A 19,193-nucleotide genomic window follows, 5' to 3' on the forward strand; every position below is an offset into this window, starting at 1 on the left:
TATATAATATAACACGTGACACTGAGAAATCATCACACAACAAGATAGCATCAGACAGAAAGAAATATACCAGACAGCATTATTTGTGGTGAGAGGTAAGTGTTACTGCTTCTAATGGTCCAAATTGATCCGAGGCTGGTCAGGTCGCCTGAGCTGCGCAATTCTCATTCCCAGAAGCCTAGGGTTGTGGATATAAATCCAGTTTACCTGATAATGCTTCAAGTTTTGTCAGCACTATATCCCTGCTTGTGGGTTTCAGGAAAGTGGAGAAGTGAGTGAGTGAGTATGGTTTTACGCCGCTTTTAGCAGAATTCCAGCAATATCACGGCGGGGGACACCAGAAATGGGCTTCACACATTGTACCCATGTCGGGAATCGAACCCGGGTCTTCGGCGTGACGGGCGAACGCTTTAACCACTAGGCTACCCGACCGCCCCGGAAAGTGGAGAACACCTGAGACCTGCAGCGCTTCGGGCTTTCCTCCCGACTTCCGTGATATACCGGAAATACTGTTCAAGACGGCGCCCGGTAACTCAGTCACTCCCCCGATAACCTGAGCGATCAGATGTTTCTATAATCCTCCCTCTTATCCCCTTTTTGAGGTATAATAATCATATTGACGTTTATAAATACACATAACTAATATTTTAATTATGTACTTTTAACCAAAATAACAACGAATAATACCTTTTGCAAGCATAAATTGTGTTCCGAATTCCAAATAGATGTGCATCGCCACCCTCTTTCTAAAAGGCTGATCCGCTCTTGCTCACACATTCCCCCTTTGTTTAAGAGCACAATGATCTTCCGCGTGTTGCTTCTGGGTCTTCTCATGTCAGCCACTCTGACTAAAGGTCTACCCATGCCGGTCCTCCATAGACGTACTGACGTGTCCTCTGCATCTGCTGAAGGTATTCTTGTGCTTTGTCCATATCTTAAAGAGAAAGTCGTTTTGTCAGAGTGTGAAGGAATGGGTGAGTGAGTGAGTGAGTTTGGTTTTAAGCCACTTGTAACGACATTCCATCAACATCACGACGGGAGACAGCAGACATGGGCTTCACTCTTTGTACGCAATCTAAGTCGGACCAATAGGCGTTTTATTAAGACCTACTTTACATACACTACGTAACAATGTCGTGATAAGTCTCTTAATTAAGACCGACCTAACAAACGCTATGTGGACAATGTAATGATAAGTAAAGACCCACGGGTTCTAATCACATTTCCTGTATGTCTAGAAATATTCTGCCAGTGGTAATGACAGTTCGGCTGGGCTGGACATACCAGTCCCTGATATCATTACCGGTCCTTGATATCATTACCGGTCCTTGATATCATTACCGGTCCTTGATATCATTATGTGCACCGTCAGCCGAGGTTAGGGTTTAGAGTCTTCGATTAACTGATCTGATCCGCTACCCACTTGTTGCATGAGTTAGCTGTTTCAGTATTATTCTGCCAGTTGGGAGGAAACTTGGACTTGGCATATTTCTATTGAACCCCGTGTTTTATACTTTAAGGGCGAATGATTTAACCATAAATCCCTGTTTCAATGAAGATCAGACATCCATTGTGTGTTCTATATTCGTATTCAGTGTGTGTATTTTCAATATTTGCTTTTACATCGTACTTTCTTGATTTGAATAATTTCAATTTATTTTCAGAACGGCCTTCTTTGCAATCATCATTCGTGTCCTCGGAGTGGAGAAAAAGATATGGGCGAGATGGTTTGAGTAAGCCAGTGCTGATACTCTCTGTGTTATACTTACTTGTTTAGAGTTGGAGAAAATGTAATTGAGGTGTTGTATACCTGTTTCAGCAATATCGGTGTCATCGGAGAAATATATGAGCCCTGAGAATTATTGAAACATCATACATTGTACAATAGAATGATATCTGGCATTCGTCTTTAATAAAACATGCATTGTAGTGTGAGCATAGTGAAGCTATACAATTGGTCGTCCATGTATTTATACCTTTTATTGACCATTAAAACATATAGTGAAACTCGGAATTGACATGAAACACTGATCGTTATTCACATGGTTATGTGTACACACTTTTCAGGCACTACGTGGTTTAATTATACACTGTGATAAAGGTAGGTATATCATTATTATCATTATTATTATTATTATTATAATTATTATTTATTTACTTCTTGCATTCAAAACGACCTTCAAAATACTGATGAAAATTATATAAACAGATCACTAAAATCAGTGATGACACCAGGTGTTCGTGAAAAGGGTAAGCATGTCCTGCCCAACCTAAGTGACTCTGAAATATGGATACGAAGTTATGTTATGGAGTTGACTTGGATGGTGATTCTAACAACGCATTCTTCGCAAACCCTGAATTTCTGTGATGTCTTCACATGTTGAATTGGGCTTATTTTCAAATCACACCACTTCTTGCATTCGGATGCGACTTCAAGCACTGTAGGTTCCCCGCGCACGTATATTTTCTAAATGTATTTACATGATTATATATATATATATATTGTCTGGCAGATATGAATGTCAGTATCGTCAAACCAGTGTCTCTGCACATTCCGTTTAAAACACTTAATATTGTTATCTGACACGGGTCATCGAATTCGTGTCCAGCTAGATTTAGATCAGTCTCAATTTAGGTACGGAAGTCTCAGAATTATTCTCAAATAACGTCATTCAGTAGGAATTGTCTGAACCTCACCTTCTGGTTGACTGAATCTTGGAACGCTTGTTTAACTTGAGAAAGGTGGAGAATCTGTTTGATGTGATGTTGACGTGCGAGAGAATCGCTGAAATGACAGGATATGTACTCTGTTCGTGACACAACTTCAGTCCACAACACATGTATGTACAGACATAACCATGTGGACACCAGAACGTAGTCTACTACACCAGCCGGGGATGTTACCGTGAACCATCACTCACAGGACTGACACATTCGTTCACTATGTTTATAATCATATATATGTAATCAGAACACGACGACCCGTGATAGAATAGGTCTCCGGCCACCCATGCGTGTCGTAAGAGGCGACTGACGGGATCGGGTTGTCAGGCTCGCTGACTTGGTTGATGCATGTCTTGGTATCTCAGTGGGGTAGATGTCAATCACTGGATTGTCATTACCAGGCTCATATAGTTGGACCGCCGTCATATAGCTGGAATTTTGTTGAGAGCGGCGTTAAACAACAAACAAACAAACATCCACTATAATCACCCCGACCAATTTGTTGCCATCGATCAATCCTTTTGGTTACCTTGGCTGGTTTGTCAAAAAGTGGAAGATTACCAAAGATAAAAACAACTGATGGCCATGTCAGGATCTGGTGAGTGTCTGAAGTGACTGATCTCCAAATCATTTCTCTCTTGCAGGGAGATATCGAAAGAGGATGGAAACAACGGTCGCAATGGAAGCCTGATGTCTTTGACTGTGCAGGACCAGATCATTCTCTAACGGAATGGGAAACGCATTTGTACGAATCGGAAAATAAAATGCTGGAATTCTTTAAAACAGCTTTAAGATGTCCGATTATCTTTGAGAGACAAGTTTTATTCAGTTTATCAGTTTTTCAATCGTGTCACAACAGGTGTGAGTAAAGATGCATGCTGGATTTATAGACACAGTTATGATACTACTATCATATGTACAGCATGAGTGACTTGAGTATTTAGCCGCTTTTAGCACTATTACATCTATATCACGTCGGGGGACATCAGAAATGGGCTCCACACATTTTATCAATGTGTTAAATCGAACCCAGGCCTTCGGCGTGACGAGCGAACGCTTAACCCACTCGGCTATCCCAGCGCACAGTGCTGCAGGAAGATTCAAGATGCGTACTTTGAACATATACAAACATATGCATGAGTGACTTGGGTTTTTTAGGGGTATACCCCTATCATGCTCATGATATAGTCGGAATCTACAATTGACAGCTTTATGCAGAGATTTCTATTGGATATGGAAAGGGTTTTGTCGCTTTATTTATTTGAAGAATGACGCCATGGTGTTTACAGTAATGTCCTTGTTCAGGTGGTCAGGTGGTCCGGTGGTCCGGTGAATTTTGGAGAGCTATTGACTATTTCTCTGATTGAAAACGGAATCCTGGCGCGAACTCTAAGCAGAATCACCAAAGCAAGCAACCCCGCGTGGTGTAGTGTTTTGTATTCTTTCTTGGTTGATTCCTTACTTCAATTATTTCTGGTGTCCCCCGCCGTGATATTGCTGGAATATTGCTAAAAGCGGCGTAAAACCATACTCACTCACTCACTTACTTCAATTACGAACGCTCATTTGTAGTGTAAATCTTCAGCGAAACGACACGGACATTAATTATCATGATTAACTCACGTTGGACAAGATCCAACAGCACCAGCAAATGTGTCTGTCTGCTGGACTGCGCATGTGTTCACAAATGCTAGTCAGCGTCAAACACTGGTTACCAACCGACACAACTGGAATTAAGCACCCCTGACAAAATTTCCACATTATATGTCATATTGTTTAAAATCGTATCCTGTATGTATTAAAATGCGAAAAACAATTGCTTTTGTCAAGAAAATGGTGTTTTACTTCCATATCAACTATCATTTACGGCCCACTACTTCTTTGCAGCTTTAAGGTCCCCTACTATATGAGCAAATCAACGGAGAACGTATGATATTCAGTGTTACAATCGCATCATTACCATGATTACAAGTAATGAACGGTATAGGTATTCCGGGTTAGAGTAGGCCTCGACAACCAGTGATTGAGGACACCGAGTGGATCAGGATGTCAGTTGGTGGTGAGGTGAACCGCGAGTTTAAGATTGCTGCCCTTATACAGCGATGTGTGTGCGTGAGGTGAAATGGGGTTTAACCGCCCATTCAAGATTGTTGTACTTATAAAGCGACCTGGTTGCGTGCGCGGGCGGCTGCTTAAACTAGTCCGGACTAATGCCTATTTTTTAGTGATAGCCCACTGATATACCATGCCGCAGTTTACATGACAGCCCACTGATATACCATGTCGCAGTTTACATGACAGCCCACTGATATACCATGCCGCAGGTTAACATGAATACCCCACTCAAGACACAGTATTCTGACTCTCGAGCCCCTTAATGCAGTGCGCCAGGCAGGGTAACAGAAAGTACTATCTTTTTACGTCTCTTGGTATGACGCGGCCGGGTTCGAACCCACGACCTCCTGCTCTCCCGTCAGCCGCTCTATCCTCTAGACCACGGAGGGGTCGGATGTTAGGATCAGTGACTTGGTTGGTTGCATTTCGTCGTACTCTGATAGGTGGATTCTTACTTATACGCATGGATAGCTTACCAATCGTTATACCCCAATCATCAGACATTTCCATTTGAAATCGATGGTAATTCCTGCAAAACTGTTTTGATGAGTCAGGAAACCACCTAATAGATTACTGTTTGGGACATGAAAATATATATATAAAGGAAAATACATAGAAGTATTTGTTTTTAAGGAAATGTGTTAATCAGAACAATTTCAGAAGGAACGGTCCAGATTAATCGGTTTCACTGTTTATATCATTCCATATATTTTGATGTTACGAAAGGTGATAATGAATTACACCTTTCCGTCAATTTTGGTAAATCACAAACTGGCAGCTGGACTACAGCTAAATTAATAGACTGATACAGTCCCATTTTGGGTCTTAAAATAGACAGTTAAGGTTTGGCTTATACCAGTTTATTTCCTTCCAACGATTAGTGTTCATAAATATTCCAATATAACATCTGGAAACGTTCTGGATGAAACATCAAAACATTTAGAGGTGTGTGATAGACAAATGAGGCGTACATAGAGCCAGGGTCAACTGGTGAATGTCTAGTATTTGTGAAAAACAAATACACATTTAATACTCCTTTACACAAGTGTCACAATATTTGATTAATTGGGATCAGGCCTTTTGCAGAGCAGGCAATGTTCATTCAGTAGTGAGCTCAAAAGGGATTCCATTCCACATCAATTGGCAATCCAAACAAATTCATTAAGCAGTAATGGTAGTAGGTCATTTCATGACTGCCAACTAATATATTAATTTAATTATCTTTTCTCTCTCCTCTCTCTTTCACCCTAATGTCCCAATTTCATACATGTAAATATGAAACACTCATCCTCCATAGCTATTGCTTTAAAACAAAATTGTATGTCATCAATGTATTATCCTTCAGAAGCCTGTGGTCTTCACACAAGCAAACTAACAAGTTAACCAAGCAGGTACATCCCTCAGAGACAGGAATGGAATAGTTATTCAGACGGATCAGGATTATTTACATGACACATGATAATGCATTCAATTAAATGTAAAAGTGATTTGTAAAAGTGTGTGTGTGTGTATATTATACACCCTTATGCAAAGCACACTTTTTAAACCCAATAAACAAGACAGACAGGCTTCCATAATTTCAAATTCAGTTTTATTAATTTGCTGTATACAGAGAAATGACGGTAACTCATTCAGAAAGACAAGACGTGTAAGTGTTGATTCTAGGGTGCAAAGCACACGTCTAGTAACCTAATGTATCTAGAGGCATTATTTCTGTATAGATTACACATCAGTTTGATATGAAAGCACTTCATCTCTTTGATTTTCTATGGCAGTTAATACAATATACATGTATGTATACACAACTAAATGTACATTTCACATAGGCAGTCCAAAAATATGTTAAAAATTGCTCTTGTATGACTGTACATGATTATCTGTACATATGCAAGATTATTTAGTTGTACTGAAATGACTAGTAATATTTAGTTAGTATACATATTCAAATAAAAAATTATATCAAACCAATCTGGCATGTCATACAAATCCCTTTCTTTTTCATACTTGGAAAATATTATTCTTATAATTGGTTTCAAATATTCTTCCAAAGTCATTGCATTAATATATTCCTCAAACATCCCATTTTTGTTCAGAAAGACCTACTTGGAATGTTTCTTATTGACTTTCTTAAATAATGTGAACTTACTGATACTGTTTCAAATAGACACTGCCAGATGGTCAAATTTGCATTTCCCATTTTCTTATTAAATTAACAATAAGCAAGCTTGATTGAATCACTAGGGTTCATGATAGGTGTTAGGAGACAGAGATTTAAAGACCAGCAGGTCCAAAGACTTGACGAGCAGACACTGTATACAGAAAGACCAGTAACACATGGTTCACAATAAAGAAACATCTAGAAAAGACAAAATTCATCATCTGAGAAAAGACTGGACTGGTAATCATATGGTTAGCACTGTAGTTCATATGTGAAAATAAAACTCCTTCTAAAATCACATTTTCCTGGGTTATTCAAATATATATTCCCTACAATCCCAACCATGTATTTCCTTATAATTATACAATTAGACTACTATGTAGTGTCTTTCTCACACACTAATACGTTCATCAACACTATGATCATGAACGATGACATGAGGTAAGAATTCTAAAATTACAGATGATGCTGACGCCAAATGATAAGCTCTAAGATTAAAATATCTAAAATTGTCAACACAATAACTCATCAAAGCAAGAAACTTGAAAAATAATTGTTTTAACAATTTTCCACTGAATTTATATTTGTAAGTATAAGGATACATATCAACAATGGCACAGTGAAACAGCAAATCCGTGTTACGAATGCCCTACATGTGCCTCTGAAGAACCAAAGAAATGGTGTTCAGGCCAATGACCATGTATATATTATCTATGTTGGAGTTAGTAGTTATACCATCCCTGCTATTGGCAATCCATATATACTTGTTATTTTCCCCCAGTAACATCAATAATCAAGCAGCATGGATTTCAAGAGACAAACTTTGGTTAGTTAATATACGATGGAAACTGAGAGCCAATACGAACATACTGTATCAATCATAAAGTATATGAATCTCTAAAGCTATTGCTAGTATACGAACTGATCAATATAATGGTATTAGATAGATGTCTTTTACAAAGTGATGTACAAGAACACAGAAATATATACTGTGTAGGATCACTCCGGAACATTTTACTTCAGGTATTAGAGACATTACAAAAGTAGTTATCACAATCTATGAATAATTACAATTCCAAAGGGAGGATTATTTTCATTGAAGGTGGCATCTGTAAAAAATAAATGTTGAGGGACTTAGTGATTTTACCGATTTGGTCACTGTATTGACTGTTTGGCTGTTAAACCAGTGTGTGTTATATTACAAGTAAAGCATTGGCAACTGCATGCAAAGGCCTTCCTGAGAGAGAAACCAGGTATCGTTGTCATCATTTCACCAGCAGTAGAATAGCTGTTCAAAGAATTAATCTTTAAAGCAAACAGTGCTGATTATGCCAGGATATTTCCACTGAAAAGAAAAGCTGGACGAATTGATAATGACAAGAGTGTTGAGATCGCTTTCACTGATGAACCAGTACATGTCATCTAATAGCATCAGCCACACAACTCTTTGCAGTCAAAATAATTAGACATTGTCTGATATGGATATGCTGAACACATTCCTTCCCTTAAAGATGCTGCTGCTTCTGATATAACTGTATGACTGCTCTTTAGCCCATAATAATGAGAAACATGATTTAGTGGTATGTAATCTTCTCTCTAAAAACAAGAACACAAACATGAGATAAATGAACGATTATGTAAAAATGTATAAATTTAGGAATCTCCTTTCAAGATTTAATTGCAGAACTCATTTGAATAAATAATCAAACCAGCTAAAAGTACCCAACAGAAATACAGTTGTGAACTGATGGAACAAAGTATCACTGTTAGTGGTCCAGTCCTTCAGTGTCATGTTCATTACTGACTGAAACCTACATAATATACAACAGTAAGGAGAAATAAATTGAGTATAAAGAATATGTCTACTCAGCATGCTCAGCAAGTGAAAACAAGACATGTTATACATGAACAGAAATCCTTTACCTCAATGTCAACCTCTACTGAACAAGACTGTAGCCAAAGTTCAATCCGTTATGAAAATGGACAGATGTCATTATCGCTCATGCTTGATCATAAATTAACAAAATCTGCATCGCAAAAAATCAAAGAAATTAATGAATATAATTAATTTCTAGAAAGGTTAAGTCTGATAAATAATTTCTTTAATATATAGAATATACAGATAAAAGCAGAATTAGCCTTTCTAACATTACAATACTATGAGAGCAATAGTATGATGAAAGAGATTTGTACTTTGAAAGATATAGAATGAAACCCTATTTTATTCTTTTACAATTCAGTGCTACGGAATAATGTTGACTTTCATGCACTGACCCTGTTTTAAGTAATCAGCGGTTTGGTTTTGCCCCCAGAATCAACTAGACGAAATCCATGCTGCCTAAGCAGTTGACAAGAACATCAACCAAGAGGGAGAACACAGAGAACTAACATTAACATGCCTATTTACATAAGCAAGCACAAATATCAACATGTGCCCACACTGTTAATGTATATGGTATGAACAGGCTAACTACAAAATACTGAAATAGTTTAGTGTCTTCATAATTACAAATATTACATGTCGACCAATAGTTAGCCTTAGAGTATGTCATCATAAAATGTACAAATGGGGTTGTGTATGATGATGCAGTCACTAAAAGTGTGGAAGGGGATGAATGTCAACATCCTTTGTTCTCTCTCGCTCAACCTCAGATCTGTCTGTCCATCCATGTCCGTCCAGGCTCATCCACTCTTGTGTTATTGCAAACTTGTATACACTTCTAGGACAGGTGATACACGCACACATAGCACTGTACACTGGGAGGGTGCCTCAGGAGGATGATAGACGCCACAAACAAGTCACTTAGAAACTGTTACAATAAATAGCCCCTCAAAATCGGCAGTGTCACATTTTAGGATGTATCACATCCTATATGGATGGGTTATGCCATTCCTGGTTGCCATTCTACATGGATGTTTACCATGTGCAATTTCATGTTCCCCTTAAGAACATGATGCACAAACGTTTCTTCTTTACCATCTACCCATGCCAATATTTCTTTTCTACAGCCTAACTTGCATTCATACAGCCTATGGCAAATTCTTACCAACTATCACAAGACTTGCAAGATGGCAGAGACAACACCAACGTCAATTCCTTATGTAGCCTATTTTTCGGGTTAAAATTTCGGATTGTTCATCTTGATGTGAAGACTGCCCTGAGAATCATACATCTCCACATGAAGACTTTGTCGACTGAAAGCTGCAGCACAAATCTCAAATAGAACAGAGCAATGAGTATGTGATCCATTATGCACGGACAAGAGGATGGGGGTGTTAACATGACAGGGGATCACTCACCAAGTGACGCAGACAGACAACGACACATTAACCCCCACCCACCTACCAAGCCCTGCCTGCTGGTTGTCGCCATTAACGTAAGCGAGAATGTAAGCATATGGTGGCCCAGACTAGTTGGTAGCCTCCTTGACAACATGCCACACAAAAGAAACTGGTATTTTCATTGTTTTGCCGACAGACTAGAAGTCTTTATTGGTGTCATACGAAGACTTTGGCTAGTGCATCGGCTCCTGCACTAGCAATGTAGGGTTTTTGCGGATGGAAGGCAACGTCGTGAATTGATTCATCAAACTTCTTGCGATGGGAGGTGATTTCCTGCACGCAAGTTTTACTGTCTAAATTCCATAACCTAATAGAGCAGTCATGACCTGAAAAATAATACAAACAGAATTAGACATGTAAAATCCACAAGTAACATGCTATTCTTACTTAAATGTATTTCTCAACCACTAGTTAAAAGTCTACTCAAGTTTTATTTCTATCAGTAACTGAGTTGCTTCAGAAATATGTCCAAAATGCCAACATGATTATACATTACAATACTTACTCCCTGATAAGAGATACAATCCATTTGGATCCACTGCTAAACTGGTAACTGAGTCTAAATGGGCCACCATTGAGTGACTGATTTTCCCTGAAATAAAATAAGATCAAAATCAGACACTCTACTCAATCAATAATTCAAGTGTCCAGAAAATAATCTTCAACATTATTCAGTACTTTTTCATTATTTACAACCAGAGGTATTGAAAACTACTTGTTCCTAAATATCATTCATGTCACAAGCCCAAGGCCCCTGGTCTCTGTTAAAATGTAAGATAATTCTCTGAAATTATTTACACTGTTACAGGCATGACAAAATCCAAATGGTGAAAAGACATTGTGAAAGGGGATTCAAAGCCTGGAATTCTTCTGGAATTTCCACCTTGTATGAATACTTTTCATCGTAAGTATCATGTCCCAAATTCAAATAACATGGTATTTGGCCTTTACAGATTTGTCTAAGTTGAGTTTTCTCTTCATTCAGCTTGCCATACTGATTCAGTTATGGAAGCATATCACATCATCCACTGATTAAGGTGCATTCCAGAGTGACATCATGTATGTCTCACGGCTTTTGGAGTCCACACAGAGAGAGCTACGGCAAATAACCTTTACCCTTGTATTTACAATGTTCATGAGAATTATTTCAGATCTGAGGGTGTTTTGAGTATTTTAAGGCACAGAAATGTCAAAATTATAAACCTCCCATTTTACAATGATGCCAAAGTTACTTTCTCACCTGTGTTATTGTCAAAGAACCTAATGTGTCTATCTTCATGTGCTGTTATGGTCAGTGGAAGTGTAGGGTGGTTTACCACCCTGTTGATTTGATTGCTTCCGCTAGAATCTGGAACACCACAGAATCAATTGTTATATAGGAGATGTTACTGATTTAGAAAAATGACTTAATTTCATCCAAAACAATTACGAATTGACTGAACTGTCAGTACCATGCACACTTCTGGTTCACGGAATTGAAGAACAATGTCCTGCACATCCAAATATTGACTTTCTATCAGTATCTTGTGTAACCTCCCTGAACCCGAACAACTGCTTCAAGACGCCTCCTCATTCTTTGGATCAATCTCTCGATTTGATTCTGAGCAATTCTGTCCCATTCTGTCCCATTTTAGGCCGTTGTGTTCGACAAAGAGACCCACCTGTCCATACGCTCAATGAATTGACTGCTGCTTTGCATGAGAAATGGGATATTTGGACTTGCAGGACATTGTTTTTCAATGACATTCTTCTTCTTGACAATGTCTGCTCGATACAAAGATAGCTAACTTACATGAAAAACCTGTTCTCAAAATGATAAGAGGTTAGAATATGTCTTCAAATCTTAAAATGCCCTTTGCCCTGGACACAAAAAGAACATGGCACATCAGAAGGTCCCACTTACAACGCAAAAAATAATCCTATTTTCAAAGATGCCTTACCTGAATTTATTTTTGTTTCTAATTTGAGAACCTGTTTTCCAGTCTCTATGTCAAATACATAGGTATTAGAGGACGTATAGCTAGCCACCATCCGACTGGGATCACAACGCACAAAATCTACAGAGGTAGGTGCTCCCTCTTCTGCTGAAAAAGTAAAACATGCCATATTATGTAACCAGATCTATTCAACAAACAGTATCATGTTTGTTTGTTGTTAAATGCCACAATCAGAAAATATTTCACCCACATAACTTCGGCTTGTAAATAATCGAGTCTGGACCAGATAAACCAGTGGTTGATATTATGAGCAACGCGCCACTCAGCCACGATACAATGACATCTATCAACTCACCCAGTCTCATACAAGGAAGAATAGATTGCTAGGAAACTATTTTCACCCAAAATCCGTACATGGACGCAAACATCAACACTCCAGCACTAAAACCCCATAAAAGACTTTTTATAACGGTAACTTTACAGAGTACAGGGCTTGTAATTACTGAGTCTACCTCGTTTGTTACTCAATATAGTTAATAAACACAACCTCTTAATTATACATACACAACATTTTAGGGCTCCTTTTTACACCTTCGTCAGGTGAAACACTTACAGAACAGTGATAACATACATGGGCATCCTCAATATAGCCTGAAAATCAAATAGCCCTTGGGATAACATTAGCCGAACTAACTTCAGCTAGCATCCCTGAATACTGCTTCCAATATTTGCTTAATTCAGATGGTATAGAAGTAACTGTGTTTGACAGTACCTGTATCAACCGTGAATGTGTTGAGGAGTGGAGACTTGCTGCCGGGGCTCCACAACCTGACTGTCCCGTCAGCTGAACACGATAACAGCTGCATCTTCGAGCTGTGTATAGACAACCCCCACACTGCATCTCTGTGAGCCACCAGTGTGTCGGACAAAACACTGGGATCTGGAAAGCAAGGCACGTTCTTATGCAGCTAGTCAACACCTTGATCATTAAAGTAATCATTGTTGAAGTAGTATTTCATAAAGAGATAAATAGAACTAACAGAATGAAAAATAACTGCATTTGATTCAGTGTCAAAACTAAACACACTGAAGGAAGATAGTATTACATAAACCAAAATATAACAGAAAGAGACAGAACTCAGTAATTATTCAATTACGTGAATGGAGTTTTAATGCCGGTCACAATATTACGGCTATATAACAGCAGCCTGTAAAGTAGTCAAGCCTGTCCCAGATGAACTCACACAGCTCAAAGTGGTCCACTGCCACAGAACTACTCAACTTGGCATACACTTTGACTATCCAATCCTAGTCACTTCTTACAAATATGAAAGTATAGGAAGCTATCCTGCCACTGAATTCCACTGGCTCATGGCTTAATAAAGAAGAGGTCTTACAATCCAACCTACCAAAAGAGTCATAAGGATCAATATTAGAGCTTGGTATATTCCAACACCTAATGGATGAGTCCATGCCTCCACTGAAGCACTGCTCCCCTGTAGCACTGACAGCGAGGCACAGCACAGGACCCACATGGGCTCGAAACGTGTACACAGGCTCCACATCTAAAGATGCAGCTCTGAAAAAAACATTCATACAAACTTGAAGACAGAGCCTATCATGTTGATGGACAGTTCTATTTCATTGAATATGTAACCACAGATACAACATGTAAGAGGTATCATGAAAACTAAATTATTTCTAGTGGGCTATATGCTAAATGCTCCACATTATCACCCATAGCAAAACGTCCTGCGTAGCTTCCACTTTCACAATAATTTGAATCTTTCCATACTTCTTAGTGGTTCTATCATGACAGATATTGTATTTAAGGTTAGGAAATAAAGTAACAAGTGTAACAATAAACTGAGTTGAGCTTGGCGTGCAATGATGCAGGTTGAGTGTGCTGCAGAGCAGTGGTAGAAATCAAGGAGGATCCTACATGTGTATGTATGATGCAGTTGAGTGTGCTGCAGAGCAGTGGTAGAAATCAAGGGGATCCTACATGTGTTTGTATGATGCAGTTGAGTGTGCTGCAGAGCAGGGGTACAAATCAAGGGGGATCCTACATGTGTTTGTATGATGCAGTTGAGTGTGCTGCAGAGCAGTGGTAGAAATCAAGGGGGATCCTACATGTGTTTGTATGATGCAGTTGAGTGTGCTGCAGAGCAGTGGTAGAAATCAAGGGGATCCTTCATGTGTTTGTATGATGCAGTTGAGTGTGCTGCAGAGCAGTGGTAGAAATCAAGGGGATCCTACATGTGTTTGTATGATGCAGTTGAGTGTGCTGCAGAGCAGGGGTAGAAATCAAGGGGGATCCTACATGTGTTTGTATGATGCAGTTGAGTGTGCTGCAGAGCAGGGGTAGAAATCAAGGGGGATCCTACATGTGTTTATATGATGCAGTTGAGTGTGCTGCAGAGCAGGGGTAGAAATCAAGGGGGATCCTACATGTGTTTGTATGATGCAGTTGAGTGTGCTGCAGAGCAGGGGTAGAAATCAAGGGGGATCCTTCAAGGGGGATCCTTCATGTGTTTGTATGATGCAGTTGAGTGTGCTGCAGGGCAGTGGTAGAAATCAAGGAGGATCCTACATGTGTTTGTATGATGCAGTTGAGTGTGCTGCAGAGCAGTGGTAGAAATCAAGGGGGATCCTACATGTGTTTGTATGATGCAGTTGAGTGTGCTGCAGAGCAGGGGTAGAAATCAAGGGGGATCCTTCAAGGGGGATCCTTCATGTGTTTGTATGATGCAGTTGAGTGTGCTGCAGAGCAGTGGTAGAAATCAAGGAGGATCCTACATGTGTTTGTATGATGCAGTTGAGTGTGCTGCAGAGCAGTGGTAGAAATCAAGGGGGATCCTACATGTGTTTGTATGATGCAGTTGAGTATGCTGCAGAGCAGGGGTAGAAATCAAGGGGATCCTACATGTGTTTGTATGATGCAGTTGAGTGTGCTGCAGAGCAGTGGTAGAAATCAAGGAGGATCCTACATGTGTATGTATGATGCAGTTGAGTGTGCTGCAGAGCAGTGGTAGAAATCAAGGGGGATCCTACATGTGTTTGTATGATGCAGTTGAGTGTGCTGCAGAGCAGGGGTAGAAATCAAGGGGGATCCTACATGTGTTTGTATGATGCAGTTGAGTGTGCTGCAGAGCAGTGGTAGAAATCAAGGGGGATCCTACATGTGTTTGTATGATGCAGTTGAGTGTGCTGCAGAGCAGGGGTAGAAATCAAGGGGGATCCTTCAAGGGGGATCCTTCATGTGTTTGTATGATGCAGTTGAGTGTGCTGCAGAGCAGTGGTAGAAATCAAGGAGGATCCTACATGTGTTTGTATGATGCAGTTGAGTGTGCTGCAGAGCAGGGGTAGAAATCAAGGGGGATCCTACATGTGTTTGTATGATGCAGTTGAGTGTGCTGCAGAGCAGGGGTAGAAATCAAGGGGGATCCTTCAAGGGGGATCCTTCATGTGTTTGTATGATGCAGTTGAGTGTGCTGCAGAGCAGTGGTAGAAATCAAGGAGGATCCTACATGTGTTTGTATGATGCAGTTGAGTGTGCTGCAGAGCAGTGGTAGAAATCAAGGGGGATCCTACATGTGTTTGTATGATGCAGTTGAGTGTGCTGCAGAGCAGGGGTAGAAATCAAGGGGGATCCTTCAAGGGGGATCCTTCATGTGTTTGTATGATGCAGTTGAGTGTGCTGCAGAGCAGTGGTAGAAATCAAGGGGGATCCTTCAAGGGGGATCCTTCATGTGTTTGTATGATGCAGTTGAGTGTGCTGCAGGGCAGTGGTAGAAATCAAGGAGGATCCTACATGTGTTTGTATGATGCAGTTGAGTGTGCTGCAGAGCAGTGGTAGAAATCAAGGGGGATCCTACATGTGTTTGTATGATGCAGTTGAGTGTGCTGCAGAGCAGGGGTAGAAATCAAGGGGGATCCTTCAAGGGGGATCCTTCATGTGTTTGTATGATGCAGTTGAGTGTGCTGCAGGGCAGTGGTAGAAATCAAGGAGGATCCTACATGTGTTTGTATAATGCAGTTGAGTGTGCTGCAGAGCAGTGGTAGAAATCAAGGGGGATCCTACATGTGTTTGTATGATGCAGTTGAGTGTGCTGCAGAGCAGGGGTAGAAATCAAGGGGGATCCTTCAAGGGGGATCCTTCATGTGTTTGTATGATGCAGTTGAGTGTGCTGCAGAGCAGTGGTAGAAATCAAGGAGGATCCTACATGTGTTTGTATGATGCAGTTGAGTGTGCTGCAGAGCAGTGGTAGAAATCAAGGGGGATCCTACATGTGTTTGTATGATGCAGTTGAGTATGCTGCAGAGCAGGGGTAGAAATCAAGGGGATCCTACATGTGTTTGTATGATGCAGTTGAGTGTGCTGCAGAGCAGTGGTAGAAATCAAGGAGGATCCTACATGTGTTTGTATGATGCAGTTGAGTGTGCTGCAGAGCAGTGGTAGAAATCAAGGGGGATCCTACATGTGTTTGTATGATGCAGTTGAGTGTGCTGCAGAGCAGGGGTAGAAATCAAGGGGGATCCTACATGTGTTTGTATGATGCAGTTGAGTGTGCTGCAGAGCAGTGGTAGAAATCAAGGGGGATCCTTCAAGGGGGATCCTTCAAGGGGGATCCTTCATGTGTTTGTATGATGCAGTTGAGTGTGCTGCAGAGCAGTGGTAGAAATCAAGGAGGATCCTACATGTGTTTGTATGATGCAGTTGAGTGTGCTGCAGAGCAGTGGTAGAAATCAAGGGGGATCCTACATGTGTTTGTATGATGCAGTTGAGTGTGCTGCAGAGCAGGGGTAGAAATCAAGGGGGATCCTTCAAGGGGGATCCTTCATGTGTTTGTATGATGCAGTTGAGTGTGCTGCAGAGCAGTGGTAGAAATCAAGGAGGATCCTACATGTGTTTGTATGATGCAGTTGAGGGTGCTGCAGAGCAGTGGTAGAAATCAAGGGGGATCCTACATGTGTTTGTATGATGCAGTTGAGTGTGCTGCAGAGCAGGGGTAGAAATCAAGGGGATCCTACATGTGTTTGTATGATGCAGTTGAGTGTGCTGCAGAGCAGGGGTAGAAATCAAGGGGATCCTGCATGTGTTTGTATGATGCAGTTGAGTGTGCTGCAGAGCAGGGGTAGAAATCAAGGGGGATCCTACATGTGTTTGTATTATTGTAATGAAGTACAAACTAACCTTTTATCTTTAACATTTATATTTACAACATGGCAAAGGACCACAAGTCCATAATTCCTCATTTCAAACACTGTAGACTTATGTTGAAAATCATAAGGATATTCTATGTACCTCTAGTCATGTTAATAGTTGATTGATAACACTAGTAGTGTTCGAAATTAAGTATGAAAATCAGGGTGTCGTTGTCATACCCCTAAAGTTAAAAGTAGAAGATTTATGGGGTCCCTTGATTCAATTACCATAAGAGCAAACTTCAAGGAAACCAAGATCCTCCATAATTTCGAACACTGCACTTGACTTAAATGCCATGGTATGGCAACAATTTGACTCACTTTTTGGCTGGTACTGTCTTCTGTAGATTCCATAATTTCAGTGTATGGTCCTCAGATGCTGTTATTAGCACTGGTTCAACCGGGTGGAATGCTAGTGCCCGTACACCATCAAAATGACTGGAAACAAGCATGACCAAATGAGGAGCACCAATCAACAGCAATACCCTCTCCCTGTGCTGATCATGCACTTGTCCATGAATTCATCATTACAGATGTACCAAAATCTTTTGTGTCTACTTGTCCAAAATTAGCTCTTAGCATCATTTTAAGTAGATTGGTATATTATGGACAATTATTAGCTGACCTTACAAGAACAAACAGAATGTTACAAGACAAGACAATAAAATAGATATTATGTTGCATAAAAAGAAAAAAACATTACTAATTCATTATGTCGCATTATATTCATGAATCAAAACATTCAGTTTCTGATAAGAACTTTTCTTTATGAAAGAGTAACTGAACCCCATTTAGACACTAAAATGTTGTGTCCATATTATATACTACATGGTATTAAGATTTCTCACCTTCTAAGAGTGTATTTTGCATTCCATGTTTTCCTATAAACTTCTTTTGGTGCTGATATCTACCAAAACAAAATATCATGAAAATGATGTGTAATGATATAAGTTGGTTGACAGCTAGTGATGCAGTACACATTTACCACTTTGGATAAACAAGTGAGTATGTTTTACCATGTTTACGCTGCTTTTAGCAATATTCCAGCAATATCACGGCGGGGGACACCAGAAATTGGCTTCACACATTGTACCCATGTCAGGAATCGAACCTGGGTCTTCGGCGTGATAAGCGAACACTTTAACCACTAGGCTACCTGACCACCCCTTGGATAAACCAAATCATGCTTATAGCATAGATATGGTTCTGACAAACAAAAAATGATGATCCGGGCAGATGCCAAATTAACTTTTCATTTTGCATTTTAAGTCTTATATTCTTTGACCATATTCATCTTAAAATGACTAACTCTAATTCTGAGAAATATATCAGAAACATGTTTGTTTTTGTAGGCCTAAAATCATCCAGCTTACATCATAGCTCATAGGGTCAGCCTCATTGGTGACAGTCAGACCAGCTAACTCTCCTAAACCAAGCGCTGCATCAAGGGCATCCTCGTCGGCGCCAGGCATACCAAGGATCGGTTTCCGAGATCCAGACGGAAATGGCATGGAACCTCCCCCTTGAACACCTGGTGAAAACAAAGAAGTCCTCTAAGCCTGTAAATATTTATAATACAAAACAAGTCAAACCCTAAACCCTATCACAGATAGTGTTGATTTGACAACTCAACTCGCAGGTCAAATACGACCTGGGAAAGAACATACTGAATTGAAGCAAAACATTTCGTACATTTGCAAATCTCTTCA

The 19,193-nt window shown here is 40.0% G+C and overlaps 1 protein-coding gene and 1 long non-coding RNA gene across 6 annotated transcripts in view; one reads left to right on the plus strand and one right to left on the minus strand.

The window, feature by feature from the left end:
• Positions 1 to 3,510, plus strand: LOC124137091. Its single transcript, XR_006861479.2, has 5 exons — positions 1 to 95; positions 794 to 911; positions 1,665 to 1,733; positions 2,068 to 2,101; positions 3,369 to 3,510. It is a non-coding gene; the product is annotated as an uncharacterized LOC124137091 (long non-coding RNA).
• A 2,903-nt stretch (positions 3,511 to 6,413) lies between these two features.
• The window catches only part of LOC124137063 (striatin-like), a 28,293-nt gene continuing 15,513 nt past the window's right edge, over positions 6,414 to 19,193 (minus strand). For 4 of the 5 annotated variants that reach the window (XM_046503198.2, XM_046503200.2, XM_046503199.2 and 1 more), the window contains 9 exons: positions 18,858 to 19,015; positions 18,333 to 18,391; positions 17,806 to 17,922; positions 13,686 to 13,855; positions 13,049 to 13,216; positions 12,280 to 12,423; positions 11,580 to 11,687; positions 10,845 to 10,931; positions 6,414 to 10,665 (listed from right to left, as the gene is read on the minus strand). In XM_046503198.2, the coding sequence (XP_046359154.1) occupies positions 10,496 to 10,665; positions 10,845 to 10,931; positions 11,580 to 11,687; positions 12,280 to 12,423; positions 13,049 to 13,216; positions 13,686 to 13,855; positions 17,806 to 17,922; positions 18,333 to 18,391; positions 18,858 to 19,015 (1,181 nt within the window). In that variant the 3' untranslated portion in view covers positions 6,414 to 10,495. The remainder of the gene's footprint in view (positions 10,666 to 10,844; positions 10,932 to 11,579; positions 11,688 to 12,279; positions 12,424 to 13,048; positions 13,217 to 13,685; positions 13,856 to 17,805; positions 17,923 to 18,332; positions 18,392 to 18,857; positions 19,016 to 19,193) is intronic. The other variant, XM_046503197.2, reaches the window with a different exon arrangement.

This window comes from Haliotis rufescens, unplaced genomic scaffold (assembly GCF_023055435.1).
Source record: "Haliotis rufescens isolate VD_foot unplaced genomic scaffold, xgHalRufe1.0.p SCAF_3, whole genome shotgun sequence".
NCBI classification, from domain to species: Eukaryota; Metazoa; Mollusca; class Gastropoda; order Lepetellida; family Haliotidae; genus Haliotis; species Haliotis rufescens.